At 44.7% G+C, this 20,779-nt stretch overlaps 1 protein-coding gene across 2 annotated transcripts in view; it reads left to right on the plus strand.

Moving 5' to 3' along the window:
- ERMP1 (endoplasmic reticulum metallopeptidase 1) overlaps positions 1-20,779 on the plus strand; it is a 707,614-nt gene that overhangs the window by 185,629 nt on the left and 501,206 nt on the right. For both annotated transcript variants that reach the window (XR_011280380.1, XM_069626023.1), the window contains exon 3: positions 15,597-15,724. Coding sequence is in view for 1 of the 2 variants with exons in the window: in XM_069626023.1 (XP_069482124.1) it covers positions 15,597-15,724 (128 nt within the window). In the remaining variant the exon portion in view is untranslated. The remainder of the gene's footprint in view (positions 1-15,596; positions 15,725-20,779) is intronic.

Here is a 20,779-nt window from a genome sequence, read left to right on the forward strand (position 1 = left end):
TGGGCAATGCTTACTGACATCTCTTAATAAAGTTGCCACACGGTTGGGTTTTCCACAAACTCCCACTTTCAAGAGTACAGTCAATTGGCTCTTGTATATCAAATCCCTGCTGCTTTTCCCTAGCTAGTTATGCAAAGGGAGCTTGGGAACCACTTTCATTCTCATGTGAGTGCTGCCTCTGCTGTTTTTATAATGGTTTGATTTTCAAAACCAGCATGTGTATTATTTCCATTCACACACAAGTGCTGCTTTGTACTTGTTCTGCTGCTACTCGAGCATCTTTCACTCACCCGCCTGCTTCCAGCCTGCGAGCGGCGACAGAGTGCTCCAGGGTCACTCACTGGTTCAGACGTGCGCCTCTGTTCTCCTTGCATTAGACAGGACTGCTGCTGTTCTGCCTCTTGACAATACGGCAAAACTCTTCAATAAGGCTGCCTTCGATCATGCCACTTCCACTTGGACCTTGTCTTGCTCCGGGAGGCCCCCGGGTGCACGCCAGGCACCAAAGACATCCATGAGACTCAGAGTTGCACACCAGCCACCTAACGGCCTCCTGCACGCTTCTTGCTGTGCAGCCTCTGCAGAATGGGTCACAAGGGGCTACGCCTTACTTCTGCACGCTTCTCTCTGCGTGACCGCTGAACTTCAGGTTTCTGGGGATATGGACACTCTCAGGACCGGCATCTGGAATGTGCCCTGCAATGTTCCGGGTGTCGTCCCATTTCCTCCAGCATCTGTCTGGGCTGCCCACTCGAACGACATGCCTTCTGCTTCTGACTTAATCTGCTCTCCACCAGCAGACTCCACTCCTTCTCTATGGCATGCACCTGAGGGGGCTTTTTAAGCCTCCCAGTCTCCCTCAGTTGTGGGTCATTTACACTAATGAACTGACCACTCCTGCAACAGTGTGCCCCTTCAGCCCTCTTCCTCGTCCCAGTGCCTTGGGAATCCTGGCACTGGAAGTCCCTCAAGGAAATATTTGGTTTTCTTCTGCTGTTTTGCAATCAACCCTCACCATGTAAGATTCTCTAAAGGACCTTTACAAAAATGTGTCATTAACCCTGATTGTACAGAAAAAGGTAATTCTTTGACGCTGGTGTTCCCATTTTTCCTTTCACTGCCTCCTTGAGTATAAGGGAGGTTCATGGCTTTATAGGTCTCCCAAACTTTCAAAGGATTTTTATTCCCTCCAATCCTAGGAGTGTATGGGTGGGTTCACCCCTATTTGGATGGATATCTCGTGGGCCAAACAGATGTTTATTACAACAAGCCATTACAGACTTTGGCATTGCTGAACCATCCTCCCTAGAGGAAGATGAATACCATGTCTCATCCCATGGAGTCCTCTCACTCCCCTAGGCCCTGTCTCCTCCCACGTGATCCTCCTGCAGAACACTACACCCAAGGTCGGGATCAGAAAGCGTCTGCCTTTTCCTAGCCACCTGGGAGACTTTAGGCAGGGAGTTAGTGAGGAATCCATAGGATTCATCACAATACCCAAGAGTTTGCAAATCAGATTGTTTCCATGATGAATGCTTTAGGGCTAGAGTCGTCCCTTAAATATTTGCAGAAATAATATAGCATACTTACACATTTTGTCTTTGCTTGTCATTCTGGTGGCCTGGGTCATGTTTTGTAATTTGCGTCATAGTATAAATGTCACACAGAACACAGATTTGGTCTTGGCCTGCCATTGTTTTGTCAGGAACCTCTGCACCTGTCCAAAGAAAAGCCTTTGCTTGAGATTCTACAGAAGTCCCTAAAGAGGGAGTAAGAAAAGATTCCTCTCAATAGTTAGAACTGAGTACAGACCTAGAGACTTTGCAGCCTAGATAGCCTGCTGAGAACAATTCAAAATGTGCCATATATATATTTGTTTGTCTTATTCTTTCGGGGATATTACTCCTGTGAAGCCTGCCAAAACTGTATGTTACTAATTTGTCCTCTTCTCAATCAATCAGCAAGAGCCTGAAGGATCATGAAGGGAGGGTTAGGTCTTAATTAAAATGCCCTTAAATATTATTCCATTGGCAATCATCCTGACTTATGTGAATGTTGGAGGGTTCTCAAAATGTTCCTATTCATCCGCAGCACAAGGACATCAATTGTTCCCCATCATGTAAATGTTTGACTCTTTGGAGCCAATGCTGCTGAGTGGATTGAACAAGCTTTTGAGGTTGGTTGCTTTTCTATCCCTAGATTTAGTCTTCATTCGCTTGGGAATGTTTTGTGATATCAGACTATTGATATCAAGGTAAGAATGACCTTTCCAAAATGGCATGCGGCCACTGATGGTACCTTTTGTGGACAGAGTTTTTACTATCATTGATCAGGACTAATTTAGACACAGACACATAGGCACATAGGAAAAGCAACTTCTACACATTGACTCTTGTGACTTTTGAAGAAGAGGCATATGCCAAGATTCTGAAATTCAAAGTTCAAATGATGAAAAAGTTGCAATAAACACGCAATAGCTCAGACCCATTTTCCTGGTAGCAAAGTTATTTCCTCAGAAAAGGGGACTTTGTCAACATAGGAAAGCATGTTCTACTAAAACTATTCAGGGCTCGCAGTCGGGCCTTGAACATTTGGAAATACAACTAGAACCTTTTTCATGAAAAATGTGGACGTCAACAAATGGAGGACACCATACTGTGCCCCGTACAAATTATCCAGGTGATGTTGGACTACTGTAGCATTTTAATTAAGCAAGTTTCTGCTCACACTGTTTTATCAGTAGGGAGCATAGGTTAAGCTCCAGCAGGTAGCAAGTCTGGGTCGACTTCCATCCTGGCCCTCGTCCTCCACCCATTAAGCAGATCTGGCAGTCAGGAATACACTGTATTTTTGGCTAATGGATTTTATTTTGATGATCACTATTTAAGAATATCAACACTCAGTTGACTGTTTTTTAAGCTAGGGCAAGTATATATTCCTCACAAGATTTCTGAGAGTTTTAGATTTCCTTTTCTGCTCTGGTTGTGACAATGCCCTTTGATAAACTTTGTTAAATGGTCCCTTTTTGTCAGAGACCATTTTCTTTCTGATCATGTCCACTTAATCCTCAGATAAGTTTTGCTTTGTTCTTCCCAGATACTGGTAATACCCTTCAGAGTAGATGGTTACATTTGACATTGGTGTTAATAATTGCATATTTGCAAAAAGCTGTGGTTTTGTCTGTTAGCTACACCTCACAAATGCTATTGGGTTTGCTAAATTGTTCCAGATGTTTGAGTATGTAAGAAGCAGGATACGGACGTAAAGCAAAGCTATGTCGCCTAATGTTGACATTTCTTTGACAAGAGTGTGACAGTATGGTGATCAACTAGGTTTTCCAGTTGGCTGCATCCAGTTTTTCTCATTTAGCAGAGCTTGCTGCCCTGAGTGCACAGCGTTGATGAAAGGCAGGAATGGACCCATTAAGGGCTTCTGAAGCACAAATCAATTGAAAATGCTTGAACAGATTTCCCCTGTCTACTTGCAAAGTTCAAGCTTTCATCATGTTAGTAGTAGGAGAGTGCCTCCAGGAGTGGCAGTCTCTGACGTCAAAGGTATAACAAAGTTAGAGCTCCTAAATCAAGTGCGATTTTTCACCTATACCACACACAATCAGTACATTGTTAATTATGTTTTTGTGGGAATTGTAGGGTAGACCACCAACAACCAGTCCGTAAAAACAATCCTCTAAGGAAAAAAGCTTGGTGCACCTCTTGCAAGGATAATGAGGTTTAATTTCTTATACAGAAAGGAAAAAGCGCATCATTAGGGGCATTTAATTCGGCCTGCCTCTGAGCGCACTGGTTAGTTTAACGCAAACAACACATTATAAAGGGCAATGTCATCACCCATGACACATACAGTATATGGTGTTCATTCGCCACCCTCATTGGCTATGCCCTTTGCACATACCACCTGTTCCCTAGAGGGCCTGAGCCGATTGGCTGCAGTTACTCTATGCCAATCTCCTTCCACCTGGTCTTCGGCCTTGCCACCTTGGGTTCTGTGAACATGATTGGCGGGCCATTTGAGAATGTTTCCCTCCCCATAGACCACACACATGGTGTGCACCTGGTAGTTGGACATGAGCTCAGTGGATACACTCCAGGTCAAATTGGCCTTCTGTAATGAGACACGCTTCTTCTGATCGCACACACGCAGGCACCCCTGCCATGCCACACCGGTGCAGACCTCCATTTGTTGTCATCACCCCTTGCACCTCGTGGTACAAATCACAGGATATCCTACTATGTGTCCCCCCTCTGCCCCCCCCCATAACCCCTTGGCAGTGACCTCTCCAGGACCACGCCAATCAGCCAGATTGTGAGGGATTTAGGTGTTCTGCTGTGGTTATCGGGCAGTTAAAATAGTGACCATTATCTTGGAGGTGCGCTAGTGCCCTAACTCTGTGTAGGGCTGTTTTGGCAGCTCAAGACCTCTGCCCTGGCTCCCAGGACATAATCCTTTGGGAATGGGTGCAGCCCTACCCACACTGAGCTATTCACAGTCCTTTCTGATTGCACACACCTGCAACATGAGACAGTGGATGGTTTATCTGTCCGGTCTGAAGGCCTTTTCGTCTAATCCCTGAGCTGGGAACGGGGATGGGAAAGTGCTTTGGAACTGGGTGCCAGGATGCGCTGCTGCCTTTAACGCAGCCTGTGCCACCAAAGGCCTCAATCTTAGTATAACGGTGCTACTGTGCTTTCTGCCGCAGAACGGGGGGGGGGGGGGTCTATTGCATTGATCGTTCTCATCACCTTATTATAATATTATATGAACACGCATATATATCCTCCACACTTGGGCCTTCTCATGACACATAATCCATTGCGCCCTTGCCGCACACCGTACCCCTATGTCGTCTATTGCTCACCCCCCTCCAGCCGTGCCTCTTTGTTTCTTCGTGTTCTTAATATATTTTCCTCAACCTGAATCGTTTGGTGGGATAGGGGAGCTGGACATGCATCCCAACAGAATGGATGAAAATGCCACAGCAGTCTTTTATTTTCCTTTTTTTTTTTTTTTATTTTTTTTTTAGCCACCTGCAGCATTTCACAACTGAGCACCACCACGTCTATTGGAGAGACGCAAGCATGCTCTGAGCATTCTAGGTTACTGCCTTCGATGGGGATCATCTTTCTGTCTGGACAGTATTGCAACAGTAAGAGTAGGCCCATTCAGGCTCACACGGTCACCTTCAACGATTGAGACTTCCAGGGCTCTGTTATCCCCATAACAACATGCAACCTTTGGCTGTGGCAGAAGTCATTCTCAACACCTTTTAGATGTGTGCAGATGACACCCAAACCACCTTTTTAAAATACCTAATTTAGAGCAAACCGCTGATTTCCTCTGCCTGGTGGTTCAAGAGTGGATGATTAGCAGTCCCCTCTGCATGAATGCATCTAAATCTGAAATAATCTTCTCGCCTTCCGACATTGCGCAGGCTCTCCCCTTTAATTACCCTATCACAATGCACAATATACCCAATCTCTCCCTTCTCCCGGACCACCTCAATCCATCTCCATGACTGAAGCCAAGAACTTGGGCTCCTGCTTTGATAGCAAGGTAACCTTCTGCACAGACCATCTAGGTATAATAAAAATACCACTTCACATGCACATGCTTAAATGTACCTTTCCATTCCCCCACGTGCATCATAGTGGAGAATTAACTAGAGTTATGGAATTGTTAAGATTGGGCTACTAAGGTCGCCTGCGCTTGGGCCTTCTAATGCACCTCATGCAACCTTTACAGAACAATGTGACATGACTGCACATGACACTGAAATCTACCTCTGATCCTATTTCAAGGAAGGCCAACCCCCCCCAACCCCCCCGCACCTCTGCCCCCTCAATCTCCCTCTCTGACCCACCTGCATGAGCTGAGATCAGCAGTGGCTGAAAGATTATAATTGTCAGCGTTCAAGAAAAATAAACCAGTCCGTGGTCTATTGACTTAGGTGGCCCAGCCACTGGAGCAAGCTCCCCCTGAACATCAAGAAAAAAATCCCCTTAAATTTAGAAAGTTATTGAAAACTCCTCTGTTAAATCCAGCTAGTCTGCCAGGCTGTCTCGCCCTTTAAATGCCTCAATGGCCATCCATTCCATTCTTTTCTTGAGGTTGCTGTTGGATCCTGGTGGATTACCTGGATTACCTCTGAACCATGTAATTCTCTGAACACTGGCAGTACTTAGCCCAAACCAGGATGCTATCTGGCCTTTGCCACTGTTTTCTTGCACTTGGGGTGTTGAGGCCCATAATCTACTGCCCTTCTCCCTTGTACACTTTCCTTGCACTTCTACTGGTTTGAAAGCGCCAAGAACTGTCCATAATCTTTACATGTACCCCATTCTTTGTCCTTTATGCATTTCAACAACCGTATGTGACCAGGCACTGCCACAGGGGAACGAGGAACTAGTAATTAGCATTCCGCAAATCCAACTTCCGCAAAAGTTGCAAAGATATCCCTTTGTTCATTTTTTAGGCCCTGTTCTCCTTTAGATGTCGTATAGATGTGTCCTAATGTTCATGTATAGATTGTCCCAAGCACACAGAGTTGACTTCACATCAGTGCGTTTGTTCAGTATCAGTTTGCCTGGGGAGCCAGAAGAATCTCCTGGTGGTGGTGGGGGTGGGGGGGAGGGGTGGGGTCTGTGGATAGGGGACGGGGGGAGGGGTGAGTTAAGCTACCCAGGCTCTTCTAGGCTGCAAGTATGAGATAACCTCGCTTCCAGCTCCCTTCAGGTTCGAACCCTGGCGCCCTTAGATTTGAATTGCTATATTGCTGTGCAAGGTTCATTAAATAAAACAAAGCTCCACACAGTTGCCCAAACTGCAGACAGAATGCACTTGTGGAGTGTGGTGGCGGGAGCACAGCTGTGTCATGAGCCAAACCACGTAGAACTCCAAAGAATGGGAATGAAGTTGGACCAAGGCCCAAAGAAAATGCATTGTTTCCATTTAGGTTATTTTTATGTAGCCGCATTCTGCTGGCTTTGGCACAAAAGAATAAAATACAAGTGAGCAACAAACATCATTTCCGAATGCCCAATCGTTATATAAAGTGCAAAGAAACTATAACTTTGATCACTAGATGAAAGGAAGGGATGCATTCATTATTTTTGGCCATCTTAAATCTCAGGTTGGAATTTAGACTGTTTATCCAGTTAACAAAGGCATCAATATTAGCCTCACACGTGATATGTGGTCCTCGCACACTGTGTACTTCCTTTTGTTTTTAAATCATTGTTGGGCACACATTTAGGCACAGTGGGGCATCTTGACCAGAACAATAATCCCCTGGGGGCCTTTTCTGGTTTTTCTGTCTTTCTGGCTTCCTAGGTTTCTTTCGGTGATAGGCCGCCTAGCAAACCGCACACGTCCACTTCATTCAAGTAAGTGTGCCTCCCCTGTTGTACCTTTCCATTTATATATTGAATACATGACACAATCCTCCAACAGCAATTATGTACTTCCCCTCCACAGATAAGAGGCAGCTTGTCCTGATTGAAACTATCCCCATTAACCCATTAACGTTTGGGAATCTGTTGAAACTTAGAAGAAATGGAAGTCCTTGTACCCCTCTCTCTCTAGAGCTGAAGACCTCCAACCTTAGGAGACAACCAGTCCAACCATATATTGTCTCACCTAGTAGACCCTTTTTTTTCTGCAATTGACGACTGAATCAAGCATTGTGATGAATATTGTATGACTATTTTGCATTTAAAACTGATGTTCCATTGAATTTTATTTACCTATTGCGCTAGATGGTGAACCAGTTTGGAAATGTCTCCTTTGTCCCAATTGAGCAGGAGACAAAGGTGTTTTATGTACCTTTTTATATACGTATTTCTTTATCTTTCCCCCCCAGCCTGGGCGATGCACATTTTGTACTTGCACTTTCTTTGCACTCTGGATTTGGGTACCATGTATGTTGTTCACTTGTGTTTGATTATTTTGTGCCAAAGCCAGCAGAATGAAAGACATAAATGTTCTTTGGGCCTCACTCCACCTTCTTTCCCATGCTTTGTTGTTCTACATATAATCATGCCCAAGGAATTAAGGTTTATGGGCATGCCTAGCCTTGTGTTTGTGACTGTGCGCCAAATGTGCCATGTGCTGTGTGTACTGGCCTCTTGGGAAGCCGAGGCAGAGGATATGCCCATGAACTCGCCTGTCAGGAGACACACTTTGATGTGCATATGGAGGCCATGACCAGGTTATGCGCTGTTCCGTGCGGTTCAGTCTGTAAGATGAACAGCAATGTGGATTCCTGACTCCTCATTTGGCCTAAGTAGCCTCTCCTAGGACAGGAATGAGGGAGGAGGGGGGACCGCGACAGTTGGATGGAGGCCATGACCAGGTTATGCGCTGTTCTGTGCGGTTCAGTCTGTAAAATGAGCAGCAAGGTGGATTCCTGACTCCTCATGTGGCCTAAGTAGCCTCTCCTAGGACAAGAATGAGGGAGGAGGGGGGACTGCAACAGTTTGATGGAGGCCATGACCAGGTTATGCGCTGTTCCGTGCAGTTCAGTCTGTAAGATAAGCAGCAAGGTGGATTCCTGACTCCTCATGTGGCCTAAGTAGCCTCTCCTAGGACAGGAATGAGGGAGGAGGGGGGACCGTGACAGTTTGATGGTAGGCGAGTAGTTCTTTCGTCTTCACACTGCAGTTCATCCTAGTTTTCATGTAGTAGTCCTTCTTTCGAGTTGCATTGCATGTGTAGCACTTGCGCGATATGGCATAGACCTGTAGTTTCTGCATAGATCTACAGCCATTATGTAAGACTGGAGTGTTTGCTCTTATCTGTAGTACTAGCCATCAAGCAAGACATGATGCATAGTGAGCTATGGAGCTGAGCCATTAGGAAATGGGGGCGGGGTGGGGCAGCCCTGCTGGTCCGTTAGATTCTAGTAGTCACAGCTACTGATGCTAAAAACTCTTCACACACATCGCAGCATTAAGAACCCAAAGAGCCCTGATCTGCAGTTGGGTGTCAGGAGTCCTGTTTGTGAGTGAGCTTCTATCGGCAGAACAGCCGTGAACTCTGTTGGATAATATGCTGTGCAGTGTCTGAGGTGCACATGTCTGCGAATAAAATATTTCAAAAAGGATTCTTTGCGCTGGACTATTACTATTGCGTGTAACATTGTTGCCATAAGTAATATCAGTGCGGAAGCTGGCATTTATATGTGGGGAGTCGGGGGGGGGGGGTGGGGGCACGCTGAGGCTGGCCAACTAGCGCAGAAAACGCGGTGCAAAAGAGTTGGGCAACCAACAGCCGTTAATTCTCATGGTGTAAACCGCTTGGAGTGCGCAAAAGCCTTGCGCTCTGTGCTGATTTATCATCCATTAAGTTTCCTCTTTTTCAGCTGGTCTTGTTTTTATTTGGCTCGTCTATTTAACGAGATGTCATATGGTGAAAGTTAAGTAACTTGTTTATTTTCTCCAAAGAAATCAGCAACCCCTCAAACTGTACAATTATTTGCTGAATTGAGCGGCACATATTGTATGACAATCAGTTTTTGAATTTCCCAAAAGAGAGAAAATTGTCAACTCATTTGAGTCTGTTTTGTTTGATCACTTGCATCCTCTTCACGTGGTGCAATTTTTTAAAACCAGTTTATGGCCATGACTATATAAAGATTGATTTTATCTTTTATTTAAATTTTTTTTAAAAAAAACGTATGCCAAGCTACAGATTGTAGACTTGAGAACTTGAGACTTTGTCTGCCCTGGGTAAGATGGCTGGTGCTTGGCAGGATCGAGCATTAAGCCCGTAGTGAATGCTCAAGCTGCATTCCTTTTGGAAGATCGGGATGAGTAACCAGATAATGGGCATATATATATATATATATATATGTTTATTTATTGGGTTTAGCAATTTACTCCATGTTGCATGCTGTCACTTGTGAGAGCAGAGTATATTGTCTTGGAAAAACCAGGAACCATAATGGGGTGGAGGGGGATGCCCTGTCTGACATTCTTCATTAGGTTGCCTCCAACACCAAACATTTAGTCCAAAGCCAGTTTTTAAGATTTTCATCTTTAGGGGTTTTCTGAATTGTATGCAACTAGAACAGAATCAAAGGTTTGAGCACATTCAGAATTTAGGGCGCACTACGCTGTGTTGTGCCTATAGTCAGAATATGGTGGTGGTTTGTTTGCTGCAGATTATCAGATTAAGAGGTGTGGCAGTCTTTATGGGCCGCTCCTGCTACTTTGTGGTGAGGTGACCAGGCCTCCATGTTTGAGGTCAACTACAGGTTTGTTATCAGTTTTGGCCACCCATACAGTAGAATCTTCTACAAACAAATGTTTTTTTCAGTTGTTGCTTGAAAGAATACAACTAGTTTGAGGAACTCCTACAGGAATGAGGTATCGTAGCTTGTGGGACAATAAAAACACTGCCACGACGAAGGAACGGTTTCAATCGATCATGCAGTGAGTGACAACCGATTTAAAGGATGAGGGAGGTGTATTGGGAATTTAACATCATTTTAAGTTGCATCATAGCACATTACCCCCTCCATTTCCCCCCACACCCCAGCTTTCTTTGTTCTTGAAAATTATTTTATAATATGACATCGAGCTAGATGCTCTTGGGCAGACTATCGAAAGATGTGGGGCAGACTGGGGCAACACAACGAGGGTGGGGTCTGTGTAAACCTTTGCTATAGTGGCCTACGCTGAGAGCTGCCACTGGAATGGGTGAGATGTAGATGGTCACTGAGGTTGCTGAAGATTTCATCAAATGGGGCAAGGTTTCTTTTATTTGTGTGTGCCAATACAGTGCTTTTGTAATAAATATGTAAGTTTGTATAGTGGGCTTGCTGTGAGTGCTTGTGTGCAAGTGGGGTGAAATGGCTAGTGTTGGCGGTTCTGGAAGGCTTTTAGAAGAGGCTAGTGAAGAGATGGTTGGTGGGCTGAGAGAGGACGGTGCCAGAAGCTAAGGGGCTTGTATTGGAGATACCCGAATAAATGTTTGAAGTGCCTACACCTCTTCACTTCACATTTGGCGACCAATGTCTCCGGAGAACATTGTCCATTCGCTCTCACGTTTCTCCCAAACGCAGCAGATCCTCCAATTCCATGGAAAAGGTGGAAGAAGCGTTTCGAACACTATGCTGCAGCTGTTTGCGGAACAAATTTCAAAGCGGAAAGGAAGACATCATTATAAATGCACTGCCTAGGAACTCCAGGAAAAGACAAATTTGACGATTTACCTGACCTACAAGAAGTAGAAGCCGATGGCCTTAATGAAAATGAGAAATGCATACTAAAATTAGATAAACGCTATGAAACAAAACTAAGCATAATTCTTGAACGTTACAAATTCATGAAAAGATTGCAAAGAGAAGATGAAACTGTAGAAACCTACATCAGAGCACTTGGAGGGTTGTCCAGAACCTGCAACTTTGGCCAACAAGCCGATGAGTGACTAAGAGATCAGTTCATGCTAGAAGTTGGGATAGTAAAAAAGGAGAGCAGCTGTGGGAAAAAGTGATCCTCGCCTGGATGAAGTACTTAAAATAGCTAAGGAAGTAGAACACATTACCAAGTGCGTAAAGGCCCTAGAAAAGAAAGCTCAATTATATAAGGTGACAGACACACCTAAGGAAAATATCACAGCCATTTGTGAAGCAAAAAAAAACACCACCAATGTACCCAAACAATCGAAAGGACCCTCGCAGAGACGTTGATACAGATGTGATGCAGTGGGGCACTTTGCAAGTAGCACCTCATGTCCAGCCAGAGAAGTTAAATACACAAGATACAAGCATAAGGGTCATCTGGCTAAATGCTGTAGGTCGCATTCCATCAGCATGATCCAGAAATGGTATGATGCTGAGGAGGCTGTAATGTCTGTGGTCCATGAGGAAGAAGATTTGGAAGCCACTAAAGATGTGGTTTGCATCAGTGGGCAGTATATACGCATGATGATAGATTTGGAAGCAAAGTACACACTGATGCCTAAAAACAATATGGAAGAAGGAATTCCCGAACTGTGCTCTAAAGGATGTTCATATAAAATCACAAACATATGGAGGTGCTAGGATGGGTTTGTGGCAGTTTCAATTCAAAGGGAGGACAGCTGCAGGGAAGGTTTACATAACTGAGAAAGGGTGCATTCCAACACAGAGCTGGTTAAAACAAAACCGTTTAAGTATCCAGTGAAACCCTAATGAGGAAGACTGCGTTCTTCTTTGCGATGCAGAAATCTTAAAACCTTGACTTTTCAGCAATAAAGTTGGATGTTTGAAGGGGTTCGTACATAAAATAAGACTGACCCAAGGATCAAAACCTGTGATACATAAAGTAAGATTGATACTAATAGCTCTACGTTAAGAATGACTTAAGGAAGCTGGAACAATAAGGAATAATAGAAAGAGTTGAATCGTTGGAATGGGTATCGCCTTTGTGTAGTAGGCAAAACCTAACGGGAAGTTAAGGCTATGTATTGACTTGCGCTCTCTGAATACGTACATGATACCGGATTGTCATCCCCTTCCCAACATAGCAGAGACACCATAGTTTCTGGGTGAGGCATTCGTATTCTCGTCCTTAGACTTCACGTCTGCGTACCATCTAATAAAGTTATATTACGATTCAAAACATTGACACCTTTCATCACTCCGAAAGAACTCTTCCAATTTGTCAGAGTGCCATTTTGATTGGTCTCTACAGTGTCTGTTTTCCAGAGAGTCATGCATCAAATATTCCAGGATGATGGAGTTCTATGCTTCCAAGATGATGCGCTTGTGTTTGGTCCACACCAATCAACACATGACAAGCGATTGAAAAGGGTAATGGAAAAACTAATTGAAAGGGGCTTCACTCTGAGTGAAGAGAAATGTAAGCTTAACCAGGAAACAATTGAATACCATTGTCCTAAAATATCGGCAAGGGTGTGAATGTCAAAAAGAAATTGGGTGACCGCATGAAAATAATAGCAGAACCAACTTGTAAGGATCAACTAAGATCATTCCTTGGGATTGCCACATTTTATGCGAAATATATACAAATCTTTGCAGAAAAGACTGTTCACATGAGGTCTCTTCTGAAGAATAAGGAGCTATTTGAATGGTCTGCACAGTGTACATTGGAATTTGAAGGCATGAAGGCAGCTCTTGAGAACACACCTTCGCTACAGAACTTCAAAATGGGGAGGAAAACCATTATTTCTACTGATGCGAGTAATGCAGGACTCTGCACTGTCTTCACACAAGTAAATGACAGAGAAGAATATGTAATAGCGTTTGCATTGCGTCTACTAAAAGGGGCAGGATTAAACTACTCAACAATAGAACATGATCTATTGGCAATAAAATGGGCTGTAGGAAAATTCAGAAAATTGTTTGTGGGGTTCGTTCTTAACAATCGGGACAGATCACAATACATTGAAAGAAACGTTGGAAAACAAAGGCCTAGATGGTGTTTCCTCAAGAATATGGGTTGTGGCTGTGCAAGAATATTGCTTCAATGTAGTGTCTTCCCAGAAAAAAGAATCATTTGTGCGGACTGTGTTTCTCGTCTGACGACCTGTGAAGAGCACCAGGAGGAGGAATCGGATTGTGTATTGCTTGTGGAGCAAAAGATGATTGGCAAAGATGAGTGGGATGAAAGTTTGGAGGGTGATGAAGTCTGAGAAGAGTGAAAGCTGATCTAGTAGAGAAAGGAATGATTACGAGAAAATCTGTAATGGGGTCGAATTTGGGTGGTGAGGGAGGAATTACATTTGAATGGGGAGTTTGTAATGAGGGGGGGACAGGGTCGTTCCCCCGAGCGGTGTGAGGAAGATCATTGTGGCGATTGCCCATGAAGGGCATCAGGGTATCACGAAAACAAAACGGGTGGTTCAGTCCGAATACTGGTGCCCAGGGTTTGATCTGGAGGTTGAGAGAATGGTACAGAACTGTGTGCCATGCTCATTGAGCAAGAAGAATTCGGTAGCCACGGAGAGCCCAATGACATTGATGTCAGTACCCAGCATGCCCTGAAAGAAGGTTGGCCTGGACATCACAGGGCCCATCTGGAGCAAGTGAGTCCAGAGGTACTGCAAAGTGCTTATAGACTTGTTGTCAAAGTGGGTGGAAGTGGAGATTACGAAGAGTATAGTAACCAAGGAGGAAATTGGTTTCTTAGAGCAAGTACTCGAGAGAGATAATCCTCCACAATTATCACAGACAATGGTGTGCAATTTAAATGAAGAGAGATGCAGCAGTATTTGACAAAGAATGGTATTGATCATAGGTTTACCTCAATCTATCGATCACAAAGTAAGGGTGTCACTGAAGGATTTACCAACATTATCAAGGATTGTATCGGATGGGCATGGACGAATAGTGAAGATTGGGAGAGGAGCACGATTGAAGCACATCACTTCACTCCACATTGTTCCACTGGCGGGACGCCCGTGAATTGAGCAGGGGGAAGAGGGTGAATTGCATACTATGCCCTCTTTGGATGAAGAGAGCCAGGTGGGCGTGCAACATGTCTTGCAAGCTAAGAAATGTGTTGAAGAGAGGCCGCTGGTGAACAAAAGGAATTATGACAGGAGGAAGAATGTGAGAGAGAGCTGTGTGACGATTGGGGATTTTGGGAGGGTTAAGCTAAGTAGTTTAACCCTCCCAAAATCCCCAATCTTTGAGAGATGGGCCTTTAAATTGTTCAAAGCCATTTCAAGTGACAAAAGTGTTCCACAATACTGTTATGACTAAGGATAGTAGGGCTTGGAACATGTGGAGAGTGGAGGGACAATGTTCTCCGGAGATGGTGAGTGAAGGAACAACTAGAAAATCTGAAGGTGTGAAGAGGAAATCAGTGAGGGAAAGGAGAGGTCCCAGGAGGTTTGATTGTTATGGGATGATGGGTGTGTGTGTGTGCGCACATGCGCGCGCTGGGAGCTAACCAGCTTGTGTTGAAGATACTTGAATAAATGTTTGAAGTGCCTTTTTGTGCCTACGTCTCTTCACTTCTGTTTCCTATGGGGTTTTGAAGAGTCAGCAGCCCCTAGTTTGACACACATCGAGCTCCTCAGGGCCTATCCATTAATGCAGTTCTGAAAACTGATATTGGAAGCCCTCACATTGTCTGCCTGGAAATGGCCCCCACACTGTTCTTGGCCAGTGACATTGTTACTAACACTTTGGTAAAACCAGTTTTCTTACAGCTATGTTATTTTTCAAAATGTTATGAAGAATATTACAATGTTGCTTTATTAATAGTTTGGACAGGACATCCAAACTCTATGGAAATTTGGCCGGGTAGAAATTTCATTGGCTGAGTTGTGACCTGCAGAATGTGTTGTACTACCAAATACAATTCCTCTAGCATGGCCCAGAGATGTTGAGCAATGCTGTTGACAAATATGCAATGCAGTGAAAAGTTATTTGTCTAGGTATTGATTGTCAGCAAAATAATCTGTTTAGGCATAATATAAATTGTGTGCACGTGGGTGATCTGCATGTGTTTTGTAATGTTCTAGTGCCAATGCTGCTTTGCCTTTAAGGCGAGAGAGAGTCCTACTAAATACATAACGTGTACAAGATGGGATTACAAATTTACCCTTTTACTAATTGAAATATACAGGTGCCAGTGATGATGCAGTCAGCTGTGCAGTGATGCTGGAAGTTCTGCATGGCTTATCCAGGTCATCTGATCAACTAAAGCATGCTGTGGTATTTCTTTTCAATGGTGCAGAAGAAAATGTACTTCAGGTAGGTAAGACACGCCATTTGGTACGACTGTACATCTTAACTAAAGTGTAAATTGGTCTATTAATTGTTTTATTTAACTCTCTGTTGGCATCTCATTGGAAGGCACTAAGCAAAAAAGTAATTTCTTAGCAGGACTTCAACCATAGTCAGCTCCTCCTACCCCTCATGGCAATCTGCATAGCAACCCTAACTGTTCTTGCCGTTTTCACACCTTCTTTTGCATGCCGCTGTGTTTACACAGCAAATTTCCTACTTTAATTTCGGGCTTGCTCAAATATTGCAGCTCTAAAGGAGGGACTGGATGCCTCTGTGTAAAATGTCTGCAAGTTATGCAAAGATCATGACCTAGTGTGACAGTCATGGACGTGTCCCAGTCAAGAGAGGATGGTGAAACCTCTCGGCCTGAGGTGGGGAGACCCAACACGGTTTTTACCAGAGCCAGCCCTGCCCTTTGAGACGGGGTGTAGAATTTTGGGAGGGCCACAGTACCTGTCCCCTCCATGTGTGCCTGCATGTTTGAAATGAGTACCACCCTTTGTTGCCCCAGTACACACAGCTGGGCAGTTTTGTTCTCTGATTCCACTAGAAAACGACACTTCAAAGAAGACCCTGTGGTTGAAGAGAGAATGAGCAGCCCAACTGGTAGAGGGACAGGGATTAAGCGGACAACTGCAGATCGATCCGTACACTAACCTGCAATCCCCTCAGCCATGTACCCCCTGCAACCTGGACTCGATGTCGCCCACCGCAAGACAACTGAGCACTCCAATCAGCTTTTCTGCAATCTCAATGCACTCACCCACCAGGACAATATGCTTATCTGCGACGGGGCCGCAGAGCATTCCCACTGTGAAACTGGCATCCCACACACGCCGGAAAGCCCTCACATGAACTGGGACAACTGGAATTGATTCTCACTGCAGTGGGCTGCCATTGACTAAGCCTGGGGACATGTGCACAAGAGCCGGTGGACCTGCACACAAGAATGGGCATGACGAACATGGCTTTAGACACCTTTAATGCTTTTGTTCACCTGTAACACCTACCCTTGGGAAAGGAACGCCAGAGCTTGGCATGGGGAGCTAGATGATAGAGAGACAATGGAGCGGCAAGGGGAGGATAAGAAGGGGACGGGGGAGTGAAAGGTGTGGGTTATTCAGTTGAGGCTAAGGGAGGAGAGTGATAACTAACAAAATAAGCGGATGAAGGATGGTGTAGAAGAGCGTGGAAGTGTATTGATAAAGGAGTGTGCTATTTGAGGTATTCGTTGGGGGGGTGAATGTGGTCCTTTGGTTTGATTGGGCATGCAAGGTCTATGAGTGGAACTAATAGAGAGAGTAGGGAGTGAATTAGAAAGGGACTAGGGAAGTGAAAGGCGAGAGAAGTTAGAAGGGTTGTGTAAAGAGAAGTGTGTAGTGTGGCCGGAGTGTCTGGATGACACAAATCTTTCAACTATACTGCATTGGGGGACCTGGGTCAGGGACCACCTAGATAGTTATTTGACAGGGTTGGAGAGTAAAGGCGTTTGCCTTTGGGCCATCACAACCGGACGGCATCTTAGATAGTAAGGGTTACCAATCTCTAGATTTAGTTCGGGGATGGAGGGACACCTGGGATTGTGGGGGGGGGGAAACGGTCCACACTAGCCCTTGGCCAGCCCCCTTTCCATTCTGAAAATAAAAGCCCTTGAACTGTCTTTGTTTTGATAGTAATTATTTTCTCCCTGGCCCTTCTGCACAGCAGGTTCAATGTCAGCCTATGCCACATAAAGCAGTTTTATGTATTACTTTGTATTGGGTCACATGAAGCTGGCAGGTCTCAGCTGCAAATCCCCACTCCTTGAGCCTGGTGGGTTTCTTCCCAGAGCACTAATGCTGGTGTTGCAACCTTTTCTCAGCTCATTCACTTGGTTTGCAGCTTCAGTGGTAGGAGAACCTCTTCTTGTCTGATTCTGGTCTGATTCTCCTGTTCATCTGAAGGACTTCAGAGACCATAAAAAAACTGCTGGAGGGAAGTACATTTTCTTTCCATGCTCTCCCCTAACCACCTACCACCACAGAATAATCAATCTCTTTGGTTTAAACATGATGTTTTTCCCTTCGGATGAGAAATTGGGGTGGTTTGGGAGTCAGGTTTTTGCCTTAAAGTCTGAGTTGCTGCTGTCACCCGAGCTACCCATTTAAAACTAAAAGGCTATTACACCACATACCTTCAGGCTTATATCATGTCACAGGAGCTTTGGTAAGAGGTCTCGATTATGCCAGCACCCTTCATGCAAGGCTGCCTTCTGATCTCCTGAATCCCCTTCATGGGGTTCAAAATGCTTCAGTTTTGTGTTCGGCAGAAGTCCGATCTCATCACCCTTCGCTGTCAATCTTTTCTCTGCCTTAACTTGTAAAATGCAGTGTTGCCCATTACATTTGCTGACTGTTTATTAAAGGCAGACAGACTAACCCCTCCTACTTATAGGAGAAACGTACATCCTATATAATTAGTCATGACTTGAGGTCTTCTGGTCCACATCTGTTAATTGTTCAGCAGTTGCATTTCAGATGCGGCGACAGGAGGGTCTCATTCCTCCAGAGTCCGAGCCTTTGGCTTCTCTTCCTCTAGAAAGTCACAACTAAACCAACTTCATGTCATTTACAAAAGCTGTCCAATTCCTGCTTAATGATCTGTAAATGTTCTGCTCTTCCTTTCTGAATTCTCTGCATTCTTTGTGTCTCTTCAACTCTATCATTCATGCTTAGATATGATTTATGTTTGTGGCATTGTGCATGACAAAAGTAAAACATGCACATCTACCTTTCCCCTCCCGTATGGAGCGCAAGATGATCACTCCCACATAGATTTGGGACCCTCCTTGCCTTTGCTTTTCCAAAGGGCAGCAGCCAGCTACGGTAGCAAGTTCTACCGTGTTTGCAGAGGTCTTTGCAGGGGTGGGGCTCACCTCAAACTCCAGGGAATCTATATATACCTTTTTTTAAATGGATGACTGGTTGGTTCACATTTTTAGTCCCTAGGAAGCGCCGAGGTAACTTCACTTATTTCTGGACAGTCTTCCATTTGGGCTTGTCCGTGGACCTGGCTACATCTTGGATAGCCTCCCAGAGCCTGGCCTTTTTCGTGCAGTTGATCTAGTCTGGGTCACCCCTCCAGCCCCTTTGAATTGCTGAACTTGTTGTCTTGGTTCCTGCACACTTGATCATAGGCTGCTTAGTATACTAAAGTGAACATGTCTGCAAGGAAAAAATACCAAAATTACCCAATGCAAAGGGGTAAATCACTTATCCTGTGGTTTTTACAAGATATTTTCTTCTTGAGCTTAGCTACACCAATCCATGGGCCATCAGCAACTCTTCTCTCTTGGGATCTTAACATGGTCTGGCGTAACTCGCAAGCCATCTGATCCTATGGCTTCTGTACATATTGGCTTAGTGTGGTGGAAGAATACTTTTTTAATGGAGCATGTCCTCCCACAGATTCTTCATCTTTGATATATCTGATATCCTGCTTGCAGCTTCGGAAGCCTTTTGACAGCAGAGGGCGCCATGCATCGTTGATGCATGATCCCTCAGTGGCTTTCATCCCGCTCTTGACAGTGGTGTTGATACTGTTATAAGTAGCATGCACCGCACCCATTGCCTCATTTCCGTTTCTTTTGCATGCAATGCACACTTCGAAACGGTTTGTTCGCCTCAGTGTATTTCTGAGTTTCTTCAAAATCTTTGAGATGTCTACTCGGAAGACAGGATTCAAGAGGTGTTTGGATTGTTTGTCCAAAGATGTCCTTCATGGATCCACATTGAATATGCTTCTGGTGTCTTGGGGTGGGCCATTAGGTTGACGACTGTGGTTTATGACAGTCTATGACCATTAAGGCCTTGAAGGAGAGGAAGGGGGAAACTCGTCCTAGGTAAGCCTTTGTCCAAATCCCCTTCCACTCCCCCCTCTAAAATGCTGTCATCCGACGAGAACAGCTCTACGGATATTTCACCTCAAAAGGCTAAAAAGCGCGGTAAACATACTAAGCGCTCTAGATCAAGGAGCAAATCTGTTTTTAGGTGAAAGGTTTGCATTTGTTGGCCAAACACACAGAAAAATAAATACATTTTAAAAAAGAAGCAAATCGCAACACTCGTCATCCTCTCAGAAGAAATCTAGGAAGCAACGTCATCGATCCCGATAGTCTTCCTCCGACTCCTCGCCCAAAAGGAAACTGGTACGTTTTCCTAGTAAGTCTGCTACAAAACCAGAATGGGTGGATTTTTGCCTCTAAACGGCTTTGAGTAAACCGAAAAAGCCTTCTGCCCCATCGCAACTCGTGAGGCCGGCAGGGCGTTATCAAAATCTACTGATTCATCGAAGACTTTTAAGCAGTTATCTAAAAAGGACTTTTTCAAGTCAATGAGATCGATTCATAAATAGGTGGAGGAGGATAGAAGCCCTCTGTTTGGCTTGCAATTTGGTGCTCCAGAAGTGCTAATATCTGAGGAGTTGAAGTTAAAAGCCCTGGTGGACCGACACCTTGCAGGATGCAAGTGTTCTCTATAGTTTGCCAGAAGTGGACTTTGCCATTCTGATGCCTCGTGTAGATCTGTTATGGGCAAGGTGATACGAGTGTTTAGGCTGCAGTAAGCTTGAACCAGAATGAGGAGGATGGACATTCTTGATAAGGGTCCTCCAAACGATCCGGTATTGCCCTTTCATACGGTTCTGAGGAACAGAGTCTTGGAAAACTGGAAAGAGCCGGACGCTACCCAGTAGAAAGTACAGACCTTCCGTTATAGACCCAGATTTTCTGTTTAGACTTCCAACTCCAGAAAGTCTGGTTGTTCAGGCAGCGACGTCTACCTCAAATGCTGCTGCCTATCCCACAAGCCCTCCATTTGACACCCTGGGAAAACGTTTTCGGCAAGTAGCACTGCACTTAAACCCATTAATACTACGTGTGCCCTGGCCAAGTATTTGTACACTCTTGAGAGGTTGTGGCAATGGCAGCAGAACACATTCCTCAGGGAGGCATCCTCAATATTGTGAAGCATGGCAAGGATG

This window comes from Ambystoma mexicanum, chromosome 6p (genome assembly GCF_040938575.1).
Source record: "Ambystoma mexicanum isolate Mex_15411 chromosome 6p, UKY_AmexF1_1, whole genome shotgun sequence".
In the NCBI taxonomy this organism is placed as follows: Eukaryota; Metazoa; Chordata; class Amphibia; order Caudata; family Ambystomatidae; genus Ambystoma; species Ambystoma mexicanum.